The 11,887-nt window shown below is 45.6% G+C and overlaps 1 protein-coding gene across 1 annotated transcript; it reads left to right on the top strand.

The window, feature by feature from the left end:
* The first annotated feature begins 715 nt into the window (after positions 1 to 715).
* LOC103638770 (uncharacterized) lies at positions 716 to 5,960 on the top strand. The gene is made up of 4 exons (XM_020544073.3): positions 716 to 1,427; positions 1,570 to 1,794; positions 1,884 to 2,099; positions 4,995 to 5,960. The coding sequence occupies exons 1-4, from the start codon at positions 1,383 to 1,385 to the stop codon at positions 5,286 to 5,288; spliced, it is 780 nt and encodes a 259-aa protein (XP_020399662.1). The 5' UTR covers positions 716 to 1,382; the 3' UTR covers positions 5,289 to 5,960.
* The last annotated feature ends 5,927 nt before the right edge of the window (positions 5,961 to 11,887 follow it).

Below are 11,887 nucleotides of genomic sequence, written 5' to 3'. Positions count from 1 at the left end.
GTACACCTGTGCCGAGTAGTAGTACGTGTAAGAAATATAGCTTAGCCAAATCGGCACGGTTATTTATTACCACACATCCATCCGTCCATCCACTTGACGAACGGGACGGTACTTGGGGCCCAAGGCGGTGGTGTTGCGCAAGCGCGCAGACGGTGTCATTATCGTGGAGATTAATAAATAAACCGCAAGAGATTATCCGAACGCATGTCCGTGACAAAGGGGGAAAAAAGCACAAGATACAGTCTCTATCGGACGCGCGGTCTGTATTGCTCGGCGTGGGAATCCTCTCTTCTCTTCCTTTTTTTTTTCTCCTCCGTTTCATTATATGTATATTCCTTTTTCTGTGTACATATACAACAAGGATTTTTGAATTTGTGTGTGTCTGGTCGCTGGGGAATAGTTTCATTCATTTATGACGAAACGAAATGGAATCGTCGGATGGAGAATTTCAGCAATTACGTCAAAGGATGGGCGGGCGGGCGGGCGTGGAGCTAGCAAAGGATATTTCCTTCTTTTTTTTTTTTCTGGAGCTTCTAGCTGCTGTCGCAGGAAGGAGCCGTCGACACGTCTCCGGCGCGAGCGAGCCAAACCGCCTTGCATCGCGTCGCATCGGCGGCCACCGTTCCGTTCCGTTCCGTCCGCATTTTTCTTTCTTCCCATCCCATCTCTCTCTCCGCGCTGTGTCAAGGAAAAAGAGGGGAGCGAGGAGATATTTATATATATATATATATAATATCGCTATATACGTGTACATATAAAATAACAATAATAATTTTCGCTTTCGCTACGGCCCTGCTAGCTAGCTAGCTCTGAGTGCTGCGCGGCGCGATATATACTTTGGGACAACGACGACGACGACGCCGCCGAGAAAATTCTTGGATTTCCAGAAGGCCCCGATCGATCGACCGAGGCGGCGAATCATCCGTCCACTCGCTGGCCTCACCACCTCCCCGTGCGCAGCCGTCGTCGTCCTCTCCTCCCTTATCGATCGGGTTCCGGTTCCGGCCGCTCAACTCTTCTAGTCTTCTTCCTTCCTTTCCTTCCTTTCTCCCCCGTCCCGCTCTGGCCTCCTGCGTCCTGCTGCCCTGTGATTGAAGCAGGCAACGGCCGGCTGTTGGGACGGTAGATAAATAGTAAATCGGTTGATACTACTGCTGCTGCTGCTATTAACCGCTCGGGCTGGCCGGGGCCCCCCTCCTCCTCCTGTTGCTTCGATTCCATCACACATCAGCTTGGTGCATTCGTCTTCCTGCTTCCTCCTTGCTTCGTCTCTCTTCAGTTCAGTCTCCCCTTGGAGCGAGGATGCCTTGTGCAGCCTGGTCTGCAGGGCGGGGCTGAGTCGTCGTCGTCGGTGCAAAGACGACTGAGGGAAATATATATATATGTCAGCTGCTGCTGTAGCTCTGGAGGAACCTGCTGTACAAATGGTAAAGCAGAATTCTCTTGGTGTACGTCGTCGATCGCCTTTGCAATCGATGCTTGATTTGGAGGAGACGGCGCATGATATGATGGTGTGTGATTGGTGACTGATGGATTATAATTCGGTGGTATGGTACGTGCGTGCGGCAGGTGATGGTGAGCGTGGCGAGCCCGAGGAGCCCGGCGGTGCGGTCGGAGGAGGACCTGGGCCCGGCGTGGCTGCGGCCGCTGCTGGGCACGAGCTTCTTCGTGCCGTGCCGGCTGCACCCGGAGCTGAGCAAGAACGAGTGCAACCTCTTCTGCCTCGGCTGCTGCACGGGCGACGCCCTCTGCGCCTACTGCCTGCCGGCGCACCGAGACCACCACGTCGTCCAGGTCAGCGCGGCGGCGAGCGATTGATTGCCTTCTTCATTCTTGGCTTGGCATGTATATAATAGTTCTAGTCGGCGCATGCTGGCATGCAGATACGTCGGTCGTCGTACCACAACGTGATCCGGGTGTCGGAGGTGGGGAAGCTGATCGACATCTCCCACGTGCAGACGTACGTGATCAACAGCGCCAAGATCGTGTTCCTCAACGGCCGCCCGCAGGCCAGGCCCGGCAAGGGCGTCACCAACACCTGCCAGATCTGCTGCCGGAGCCTCCCGGACTCCTTCCGCTTCTGCTCCCTCGGATGCAAGGTTCCTCTTCTGTTTACTCATCTATTTCTTCTTCTTCTTCTTCTTGTTTTTTTGTTCCCCTCTCCCTCTCTCTCTTTCTCTCTCTACGAGAGCTATAGTGGCCGCATTTTTTGTCTGAGGCTGGGTACGGGCCAGCGCCACCACTAGCCACCACCAAGCAACAAGGGGGGCGGATCGGAAAGCAGACGAATCCTACCGCGGAAGCGGAGAAGGGAATTGTGGAGGCAACTAGAGAGCGGATTGCCTGCCTGCCAAGCTCTAGCTAGCCTAATCAAGCACACGCATCGGGTCCTAATTAATTAAGGGAAAAAAACATTCTACGGCATGCCACTCCTTCTCATATATAGCACAAAGGCTATTTTGATACTACATTAATAAGTGCTGCTGCTGGCAAGATGTCTTTCTCATAGCACAAAAGCCATATATATTAGCTACGAACTAATTAACTAATCAAGACACACTCGATCGATCGATCGATCGAGCAAAAAGGGGCGCGCGGCAGTTTGACGCGATCACATTTTTGGCCCCGGTTGCCAACTCTTTCTCTCTCGACAAGAATTGAGCTGGTTTATTCTCTCGAGAAATTTTTGGATATCGCAAGAAATTCTCGAGAGTGATATGGTGGGGAAAACTTGCATGGTAAGTCTATTCTTCTTCTTGTTGTTGTTGCTGATTATTATTTTCTGTGGATATGGCATTCTACGGATATGTCTCAAATATTGCACTTAAATTCGCACTTTTAATCTGGGTGCGTTGGTACGTGTGCAGCCAAATTGAATGGGTCCACAGCGATACCTCTCCCCGCTGTAGTCCATTTCCTTGAAGATATATAGTTGAGCTAGGCCACGGGTGGTGTACATTTGGTATCTTTGTTGAGGTGATCGATTGCAACAGTATTTAGTTCTAACACCATTTAGTTCTAACACCACCTAACCAGCTAACCTGTAGTTTTTCTTGCTATTAAGGATGCAGCAAACCATTGCATTGCACTCATATCACATCGCACGTGCAACAGTATTTGCTCGATTTGTTTGAACCAAAAAAAAACTTAAGTTCAAAGGAAAATGTGGGGAATTCGACGACACTACTTCTCTCCTGACAGTCTGGCACACAAAACTACACCAGGTCGGTCTCAATCAAGCATACAAGTAGGAGCCGACTGTAATTGTCTCTCGTTCAATTGCGTATACGTCTGCCTGCAGGATTCAATTCGGACTCAAGACTTGTCTGATCCTAAATACCAAGACTACGGATCCTATCTAAAAGCTTCTCAAACCACTGCACAATCACAGCAAACCAAAAAAAAACAAAAAAGATTAACCAACGGCCGGGTTCTCACCCAAATTAATAATGCAGCAAGCAATAAAATAATCTTGCCTTGATATCTCTCTTGTCTAACGAACTGTTGCACTAGGCAATAATATGTATAAAGTTTTTCGCTCTACGGAGTTGAATTGAAGCTCTCTATCTCTCCCCCCCCCCCCCCCCTGTTGCTCTAGTTTAGGATAAAGCTGCTTTCGGGGCCCGGGGGGGAGGAGTAGTAGGTAGACTCGATACATCAGGATGCTTACGATCTTCTGTCGCGAATGCACTTCCTTTTCGTTTTCTTTTGCAGCGGAGACCGCGAATTCTTATCCAGTTAACCCTTCTACCCCACTTGGAAAGGAATAGAAAAAGAGTGTGCGTTATCTATCCGGCCGGATGAAGTTGGCTGTGCTAGCTGCTTCTCTCTGGCAGTGATAGATCGATGCTCTACTCAATCACCTTGTTTAATTTGCTGCTTGCGTGGTTTGGGTATGTATATATAGAGCTATCAACAAGCTTGTTTTTTGTTGATCCTTGCAAATTTTTAATGGGATCAGACAATGAGAAAAATGACGATCATTTAGTTTCGGATCAGATAATAGGGGGGTTCTCACTTATGCGCGCTATGCCTAGAAAATGTGGTTAATTTTGGCTGGTGGTCAGGGTTAATTAGGTCATAGAATTAATACCTGAACTATTTCCTAGCTAAAAACATCAGCTGTTCAGCAGATGTTTTTTTTTGGCAGCTGCTCCGTCTCTCATAGAATCACTATACGGACAGCCATATATCATCAGCTGCATTTTCTACAAGCAATCGTCTAAACTGACCCTAATTAATTACTCCTTCCGTTTCTCTTTATTTGTCATCCAATAGTTCAAATTTGTACTAACGGACGACATATATTAAGGAACGGAGGGAGTAGTTCAGTTTGCTGGGCTATGTATGTACACAGGGGCGATTCCAGGGAGGGGCACAGGGGGGCAACGTCCCCCCTAATCCTCCCCAAATTCCATAGGAGCTACTACTTTTTTAGCTAATCACCATGTAAATAATATAAAATACCTCTTAATAGTCCCCCCTCAACCTGATTTACCCCCTCAAACTCAAATTCTGGCTTCGCCCCATGTACATACATACATTCATGCGTGAATCTAGAGACTGCAGGATTATATATTTTCCCTTATATCTACAAACCCAGTTCAGTTTGCAAGCTTTGAAGAATGACTATAGGGCGGAAGCTAACCGACGTCAGTTTGACAAGGACTTGTTGAGGTTTTGCTGTGCTGCCTGTTCGCACTTAGTGCAGTGACGACAGATCCACGGATAATAATAACGCGCTCCATCATGGAGCGAGGTTCCCTTTCTCTCTCTCTTTTTCACACGTCCTCTCTCTCCCTCATCGCCTCACTTCACCGATTCCTTAGCCGACAGCTACTCTTGTGGCCATGAAAATTTCCTTCTGCTAATCAACGTAATTTCTTCTATATGAATACTACCATATTATATATGATAAATAATAAACCAGTTATGTATATATGTGTATATTCATCCCCTAGCTCATCGATCGACGTGCGCGGTTTAATTTCCAGCTGGGAGGGATGCAGTGGGACCCGAGCCTGACGTTCGCCATACGGCCGAAACGCGGGCAGGGATCCGGCGACGACGGCGGCTCCGGCTCCGACGACTCGTTCAGCCCCAAGAAGCCACGGAGGATGGCCGGGTTCGACCTCGGCCGCTTCGAGCGGCCGGGCGGCATCCGGTGGTCCGACGACGAGGGCAGCAGGTCCAACAACGGGCTCATCACGCCGGGGACACCGCCGATCAACCGGTGCCGGCCGTCCAGGAGGAAGGGCATCCCCCACCGCGCCCCGTTCTACGGTTAGCTCGCTCGTCTAAGCTCCTCCAGCGGTTGGAGTGCAACACCCAGTCGTCGTCGTCGTCAACCTTTAAAATAATACAGTAAAACTCTTCAGCCAGCACGAGATGATGCTGTGTGACACTCATCAGGTCTGAGCAGTGAAGTGATCCAAAATCTGCTGCTGGTGGTAGGTCACCATATATAGCTAGGTACATATGTTTAGAGCTATAGCTTGTTACATAATAGATATATAGTTGTATACATGCATACATACACTACACAAATAATGTAGGCGAAAGATATATGTACATGCCAGTATATTGACAAGGGTTGTCAGTATCTGTATAGACATAATCTCAAAAAAGGAGATAGAAACGTAGGTAGGGTTTGGATTTCATTATTAGCTTGGCTAGTAGTAGTAGTGGTCGAGATTGATATGTGAAAAGGAACAAGCATCATGTATTTATCTCAGTTTGTAGTATTTGCCTGCTTGCCTCCGCCACCCAATGCGTTTATTAGCGTTGTGGTGCGAAGCTAAGAGTTTTTGTTAATCTCCTCCTTAATTAGGAGCTTAATCTGATGTAAACAGAGTGTATGTATGTATGTATATACACACACAAGTATGGCGTATGTATATGTTTGTGTACCATCAGAAATTGAAGAAAGATATGGGGAAGAAATACCTTGTGGGGGTGTATGTAAGGCTATATCTAGCATTTTAGTTATCATCATCCCCATATTTAAACTCCACTCTATGGACAATATAGTTTACAGTACAAAATAATGTTTTGAGTGACCATATGAGTGAACTGTTAGAAACGGTCTAACTTACGACCTAAAAAAATGTTTGTCAATTTATATATGAGTGATAAGGTGCAATTTTCTTGAGTTGAGCTGTTTTTCTTTTGGCATGGTCAAATCGGCCGTACAATTTGAGAATGTTTGGCTGCAATATGATGATCTTCCGGCTGTAGTTCAAACAACTTGGAATCAGCCAACTCAACAACAAGACCCTGCCATGCAGCTAATGGCCAAATTTAAACGAACAAGAAAGGCAGTCAAATTATGACACAAGAGCCTACCTAACCTTGTAAGCACAATTGAGAACACCAAGCTTGTAGTGCAACCCCTGGACTATATTGAAGAAACTAGATATTTGACCATTCAAGAAAGAAACTTCAAGGACCTGATATTTCAACCACTACGGCTCAAACATCTCGTCCACAGGATGGGCTCGGGTAAGCATCCGAGCCCCCGACCCTGGCCTCGGCTCTCTGCTTAGTCAAAACATGGGATACAGGAACCAAACATCCTCCTCCTGATAAAAAACAACAGCTAGGACAGGGGCTATCCCGACGGCCATATGCTACAGGGGCTCGGATTTATGCCCTCCCCCCCTCAACATTACGGCGACCTTTGTACCCCTTGGCTCCTCCCTTTGTGGCTATAAAAGGAGGAGTCCAGAGTCCCCAGAAGACACAGGACAACACTTCACCGTTTGCCCTCCACTTTCGATATTGGCACTAGCCTCAATCAATCACAGAGATTTGAGATCCACTCCCTCTACCAACTTGTACCCCCTACTATGAGCACCTAGGCGCAAGATAATATAAGTCTTATCTCTCTCGCTGGAAGTAGGACCTTCTATTGCTCGAACCAGGATAAATCTTGTGTCTTTTTGCATCACTCATCTAAACCGGGACATGTAGCACAAATTCACTCGTTGGTTAGGACCCTCGGATCAAAACACTGATACCAAACAACTTTGCTTATACACAAAAATCAAAATGGATTCAATCCATATCTACCTAAAAGGAACACTGACAAGTAATAAGTGGGAGTGAATTACAACAAAAACAAACAATAAGCAAAAAATCTATTTTTCCTCAATTTTTTCCAGATAAATTATTTTTTTTCAACAAGTAGCGGCTATGCTATACCAAATACATGGCATGACATTTGGGTGCGAAGAAGGTAGCGTTCTGTCTAGGTAGTTGGCCCATCCTCCCGATGGCTGGCCGTCGCGAGGCCCAGCTGCACTTAGTTTGGCGTTGAATAATAGGCTGAATATAGATGAGTTAAAAAAATCTAATAAGTTGTACGAGTATATATTTATCAGTCTCCATTAGTTTTTGTTAGTCCATAAGTTATACATGTTTAGACCTTCTTTTTGCCGTTCAAAATTATGGACTAAAGTTTAGTTTAGTTAATGTAAACACGTACGAGCTACTTACTCTGTTACATAGTAGACGACTGACGATCCTTAATAGGATTATTTCCTATTAAGTTTAGTTTAGTTTTAGATTTATAAGTTATGCTATACAGCTATGGTACAAATAATGCTTTGGCTCAAACGAGGACCGTCCTTGCGAGTGCAAGTCCAGTCTGCCTCGTCGTGTTTGACAACACTTGGACAAAGAATGGATGGGACCACCAACGAACCTAACGGCCCTCCAACTAGCTCCCAACTGAAAGTAAAGCTACAGGCGATTTCGCAGGCGCTGCCCAAGGATAAAAATCACGCGCCTCAGGCGGTCGTGCCGTAGCGTATTTCGTAACAACGGGAAGGAAAGCACATCCGCGAAAAAGGCGCGCAAGCAGTTCCCGGGCGACTCAGGCAGCCCGCTCGCGTCGCCGTCCCGATGTCCCACTCCCACCCACTAGCTTTTTGAGCAGGACGAGCGCGACAACGCCAGAATATGCGCGTACAATGGACCTGTACTCATCTCCTTTTCTATCCTTAGAGCATCTCCATTAGTTAAATAAATAAGTCCCTAAATATAAACTTAATAAGTTTTCTATAAAAACTCTTGTCCAATAGTTATGTAAATCAGTTCTTTAAATTTACAAATTTCTTACAAAACTCAATTTCATCCCTAGATTTACCTAGATAGGACTCCATAAATCAACGTCGGTACTAAATCAATCACAAAAATCATACTTTTGCCACTGTTTTGCGTTGTCCCACTGTCCTATTACCACAAATCCATCTCCAGCGCAGATGCCTTGATGCCGCCATTGCTAGACACAACCTCTTATATCAAGACGTCGTCGTAACTATTGGAGATGTTCTTAAGGATCTCTCCTGAATATGATAGTTATTGTTTACAAACACCCATAATTACTTTATACACTCTGTTGGGGGGGCTCCGTAGGCGAAGGTCCTCGAAATACTAATCAACCAATAATTCTTAAGTTTGTTTTAGGTATAACTGTGTAAATGCCGAAGGAAACCTTCGTTCGGAGATGGTTAGCCATGATCACGACCGCAAAGGCGAAGCTATAAGCATCAGATCTACGCCATGCGCCTACAACGAAGAAGCTAACAAGAGAAGAGCGAGACCCCTAAGACTTGTTCCACAAGGTTATCAAAGAAAAATACGATAATACCCCTAATCATCTTTATAGTTCATATGTATAGACTTAAGATCGTAATTGTAATTTTGATGAAGATGTACCCCACGACACTATAAATAGGAGCACAATATCATGCATGGGACACTTTTTTGTTTGGGGCGAATTGGCTTGCTCGCTTTCTTGCCTTCACATTGTCATCTGTAAAGTAAAAGGTGTATTTGTAATTATTGATTATAATGCCAAGAATGAAGCAGTGTTTTAATACAAATCTATTTTATCTTCTACATTTCATAATTTATTCCTGTCGAAGTCATTTTATATTTCCTATCTTCTTCCTTTAATTAATCTCAAAAAAGAGTTAACTAAAGGACGAAGTCCAATATTAATTTTCTCGTGTTGTCTTGTTTTTATATCTTACAGGAATAAAAAACGAGGAACCAACACACTCGATGCTAATAATGCCCATATATTTTAAGAATGTTGTTCTTTTTGGTCAAATTTAAAATCTTAGAATCTATTTATTTTAGAATTGAGACAATATTTATTGATAGATTATAATTGGTTGGAAAATATACATGTGTGTTACAATGGAATAAAAGTTAGACGTTGCTTTACACTGTGTCATGTATTCTGTTCCATGATAGTAATCTAATGATTCGGTGTGGGTCGTGTTAGATTCTATGGTGCCTAGGATCGATTCCTAAGCCCCTAAAATACCAATCCGTAATTGTAAATCCTCGATTATGAGTAGATCTATTCTACTAGAGGAATAAGTGTACATACCTTCATTGATCGTAGCAGCCATCGCGGTGTCGTCCTGCAGTGAATATCCACCGCCTCCTCCTCCACCTCCCTACGTGTGGCGAGGAGATTGGTTCATGTCGTTGATCAGCGGTGAATCAACTCCTCCATTAGCACTTGCAGGGGAAGCTCCAATCCCGTTCTCATTGGGGAGACAGCAGGGATCGAAGCCATGAGCCACAACTCTTCCAATCACTACGAACGCCTAAGTGATGGGGACCTCTACAAAGTGTCGATTAAGGTTTTGTGGTCGAGTGATTAGCGTTGGCTAAACCCGTCGGCTCCCTTAATCTATTTATATGGCGTCATGTGACACAAGGAATTCACAAAGAATTTTTAAAACACAAAGAATTTATCCTAGTTCGGGTGTCTAATTAAACCCTATATCCGGTACTAGGTATCCAATTAAGTTCTTACAACAAGAGAAATTGAGTCATCGGAGATCACTATGCTACTGGTCTATGGTTTGGTCGGTTCCTATGAGTTTCATCCCTTCCACACAAGCTCACACCCAGTCTTCAATAGCAGAGGGCGATGGGAGTACAAGTTTGTCATGTACGGCCGCACTTACAGGCGCCGTCGTGACGCCAGGAGGGCTGCAGATCGCACAGCCAAGGCAGGCGCCACAATCAGTGGCTAAGTTTAGAAAGATAAGGATTAGTTTCCCTCTTGCATGCCTTAATCATAGGAGGGATTGGTTAAGATTAGTTTCCTTTTCATATGCCTTAATAATAGGAGAGATTGGTTAAGATTAATTTCCTTTTCATATGCCTTAATCATAGGAAAGGTTGGTTGAACCAGAGGCTATATATATGCCGTGTAATAGGCTGGGAAATAATCAAGCAAGATCAATTATCCAAAACTGCTCTTCTCCCTTGCCTCTCTCAAGCCACTGGTGAGGAATCCCTCACGGTGAAGGTCTGGAGCGCGACTGCGAACTGCGTAGCCGCGGTCCAGCGACGTTGGGCGTCGAGGCGCTTGACAAAGTTACACTGTCTCAGGTAATTTCTAGTGTTTTGAGTCCTACTCTTCAATTGGTGGTGATGTGTTGGGCATCATCTCTCGTCCGGTAGTGCTCAACAATCTTTAGTTGTTTTTTACATCATCCGCTGAAGCCTAGATTTAACTATCAAGTGATGCTTGTTTTCATTGTGCCTTCCTTGGGTTCACCTTCCCGGTTGTCCATTGCACACCAAGGTTTCGGCTGCATGCAGGGTGAGCTTACCATGTGGGCCTAGACTAGACCATGCAGTAGGCGTGCATGTGATCCTTCTCACATTGTTCATATTCTTTATGTGAACAAATGCCAAGAGTGGGAGTGGCCGATACACCCCCACAGGGTGAGGTAACAAAACCTGACCTAGCGTCCTACAAGTTTGCTCTCATGTTAGACTCTGAATGTCTGACATAATTTATAGGTATATTATTAACATTGGTCAAGATGTGAAGCTTAGCTTGAGCAAGAACAAGGCTCATGATATGGTTCTTGATCAACCATCGCCTCCCAAGGTCGAGAACCACTATGGCCTGGTCGAACCCCTAGGTGACCTAGGTAGAGACTTACTGAAAGGGAAATAGGGTCAAACCTTTTTCTAAATGATTTTGGTGGTTGAAATGCCCAACACAAATAATTGGACTAACTAGTTTGCTCTAGATTATATGTTCTACAGGTGCCAAAGGTTTAGCACAAACAATAAAAAGATTAAAGTTAGGGTTCAAAAGAAATTAGCAAAAGAAACCGAAGAGAACCCTGGTCTGGCGCACCGGACTGTCCGGTGTGCCACCGGACAGTGTCCGGTGCACCAGGGTGGATTGACTTCAAACTCTTCACCATCGGGTTTCTCCAGGCGCACTCCGCTATAATTCACCGGACTGTCCGGTGTACCAAGTGGAGCAACGGCTATCAGCGCAACGGTCGACTGCACAGTGCCCAGACAGAGCTACAGTTCACGAGAGAAGTTAGAGTAAGCGCTAGAGGCGCACCGGACACTGAACAGTAGCTGTCCGGTGCGGCACCGGACTATCCGGTGCACCAAGATGTCAGAGTTCCAACGATCGAAACCGTCAGAACTCTAACGGTTGGGTGACGTGGCTGGCGCACCGGACAGTGTCCGGTGGTGCACCGGACTGTCCGGGGCGCCCATCGACAGCAGCCCTCCCCAACGGCTGTTTTGGTGGTTGGGGCTATAAATACCCCCCAATCACCACTATTCAAGGCATCCAAGTTTCCAGCATATTGCATTCAATACAAGAGCTCTAGACTTCACTCCAAGACACAAACAAGAGATCAAATCCTCTCCCAAGTCCAAAATCACTCCAAACACTTAATGACTAGTGAGAGAGAGATTTTTGTGTTCATTTGAGTTCTTGTCGCTTGGATCGCTTTTCTTCTTCCCCATTTTTTGTTCTCAAGACATTTGTAATCAAAGCAAGAGACATCAATTGTGTGGTGGTCCTTGCGGGGTC

The sequence above is a fragment of the Zea mays genome, chromosome 9 (genome assembly GCF_902167145.1).
Source record: "Zea mays cultivar B73 chromosome 9, Zm-B73-REFERENCE-NAM-5.0, whole genome shotgun sequence".
Classification (NCBI taxonomy): Eukaryota; Viridiplantae; Streptophyta; class Magnoliopsida; order Poales; family Poaceae; genus Zea; species Zea mays.
This window is presented reverse-complemented; position numbering and strand designations above follow the sequence as displayed.

Coding starts and splice junctions, on each gene's coding strand:
- LOC103638770 (XM_020544073.3), top strand. CDS start 1,383: ATGTCAGCTGCTGCTGTAGCTCTGGAGGAACCTGCTGTACAAATG. Junction 1,428..1,569: donor AGGAACCTGCTGTACAAATG/GTAAAGCAGAAT, acceptor TGCGTGCGGCAG/GTGATGGTGAGCGTGGCGAG. Junction 1,795..1,883: donor GAGACCACCACGTCGTCCAG/GTCAGCGCGGCG, acceptor GCTGGCATGCAG/ATACGTCGGTCGTCGTACCA.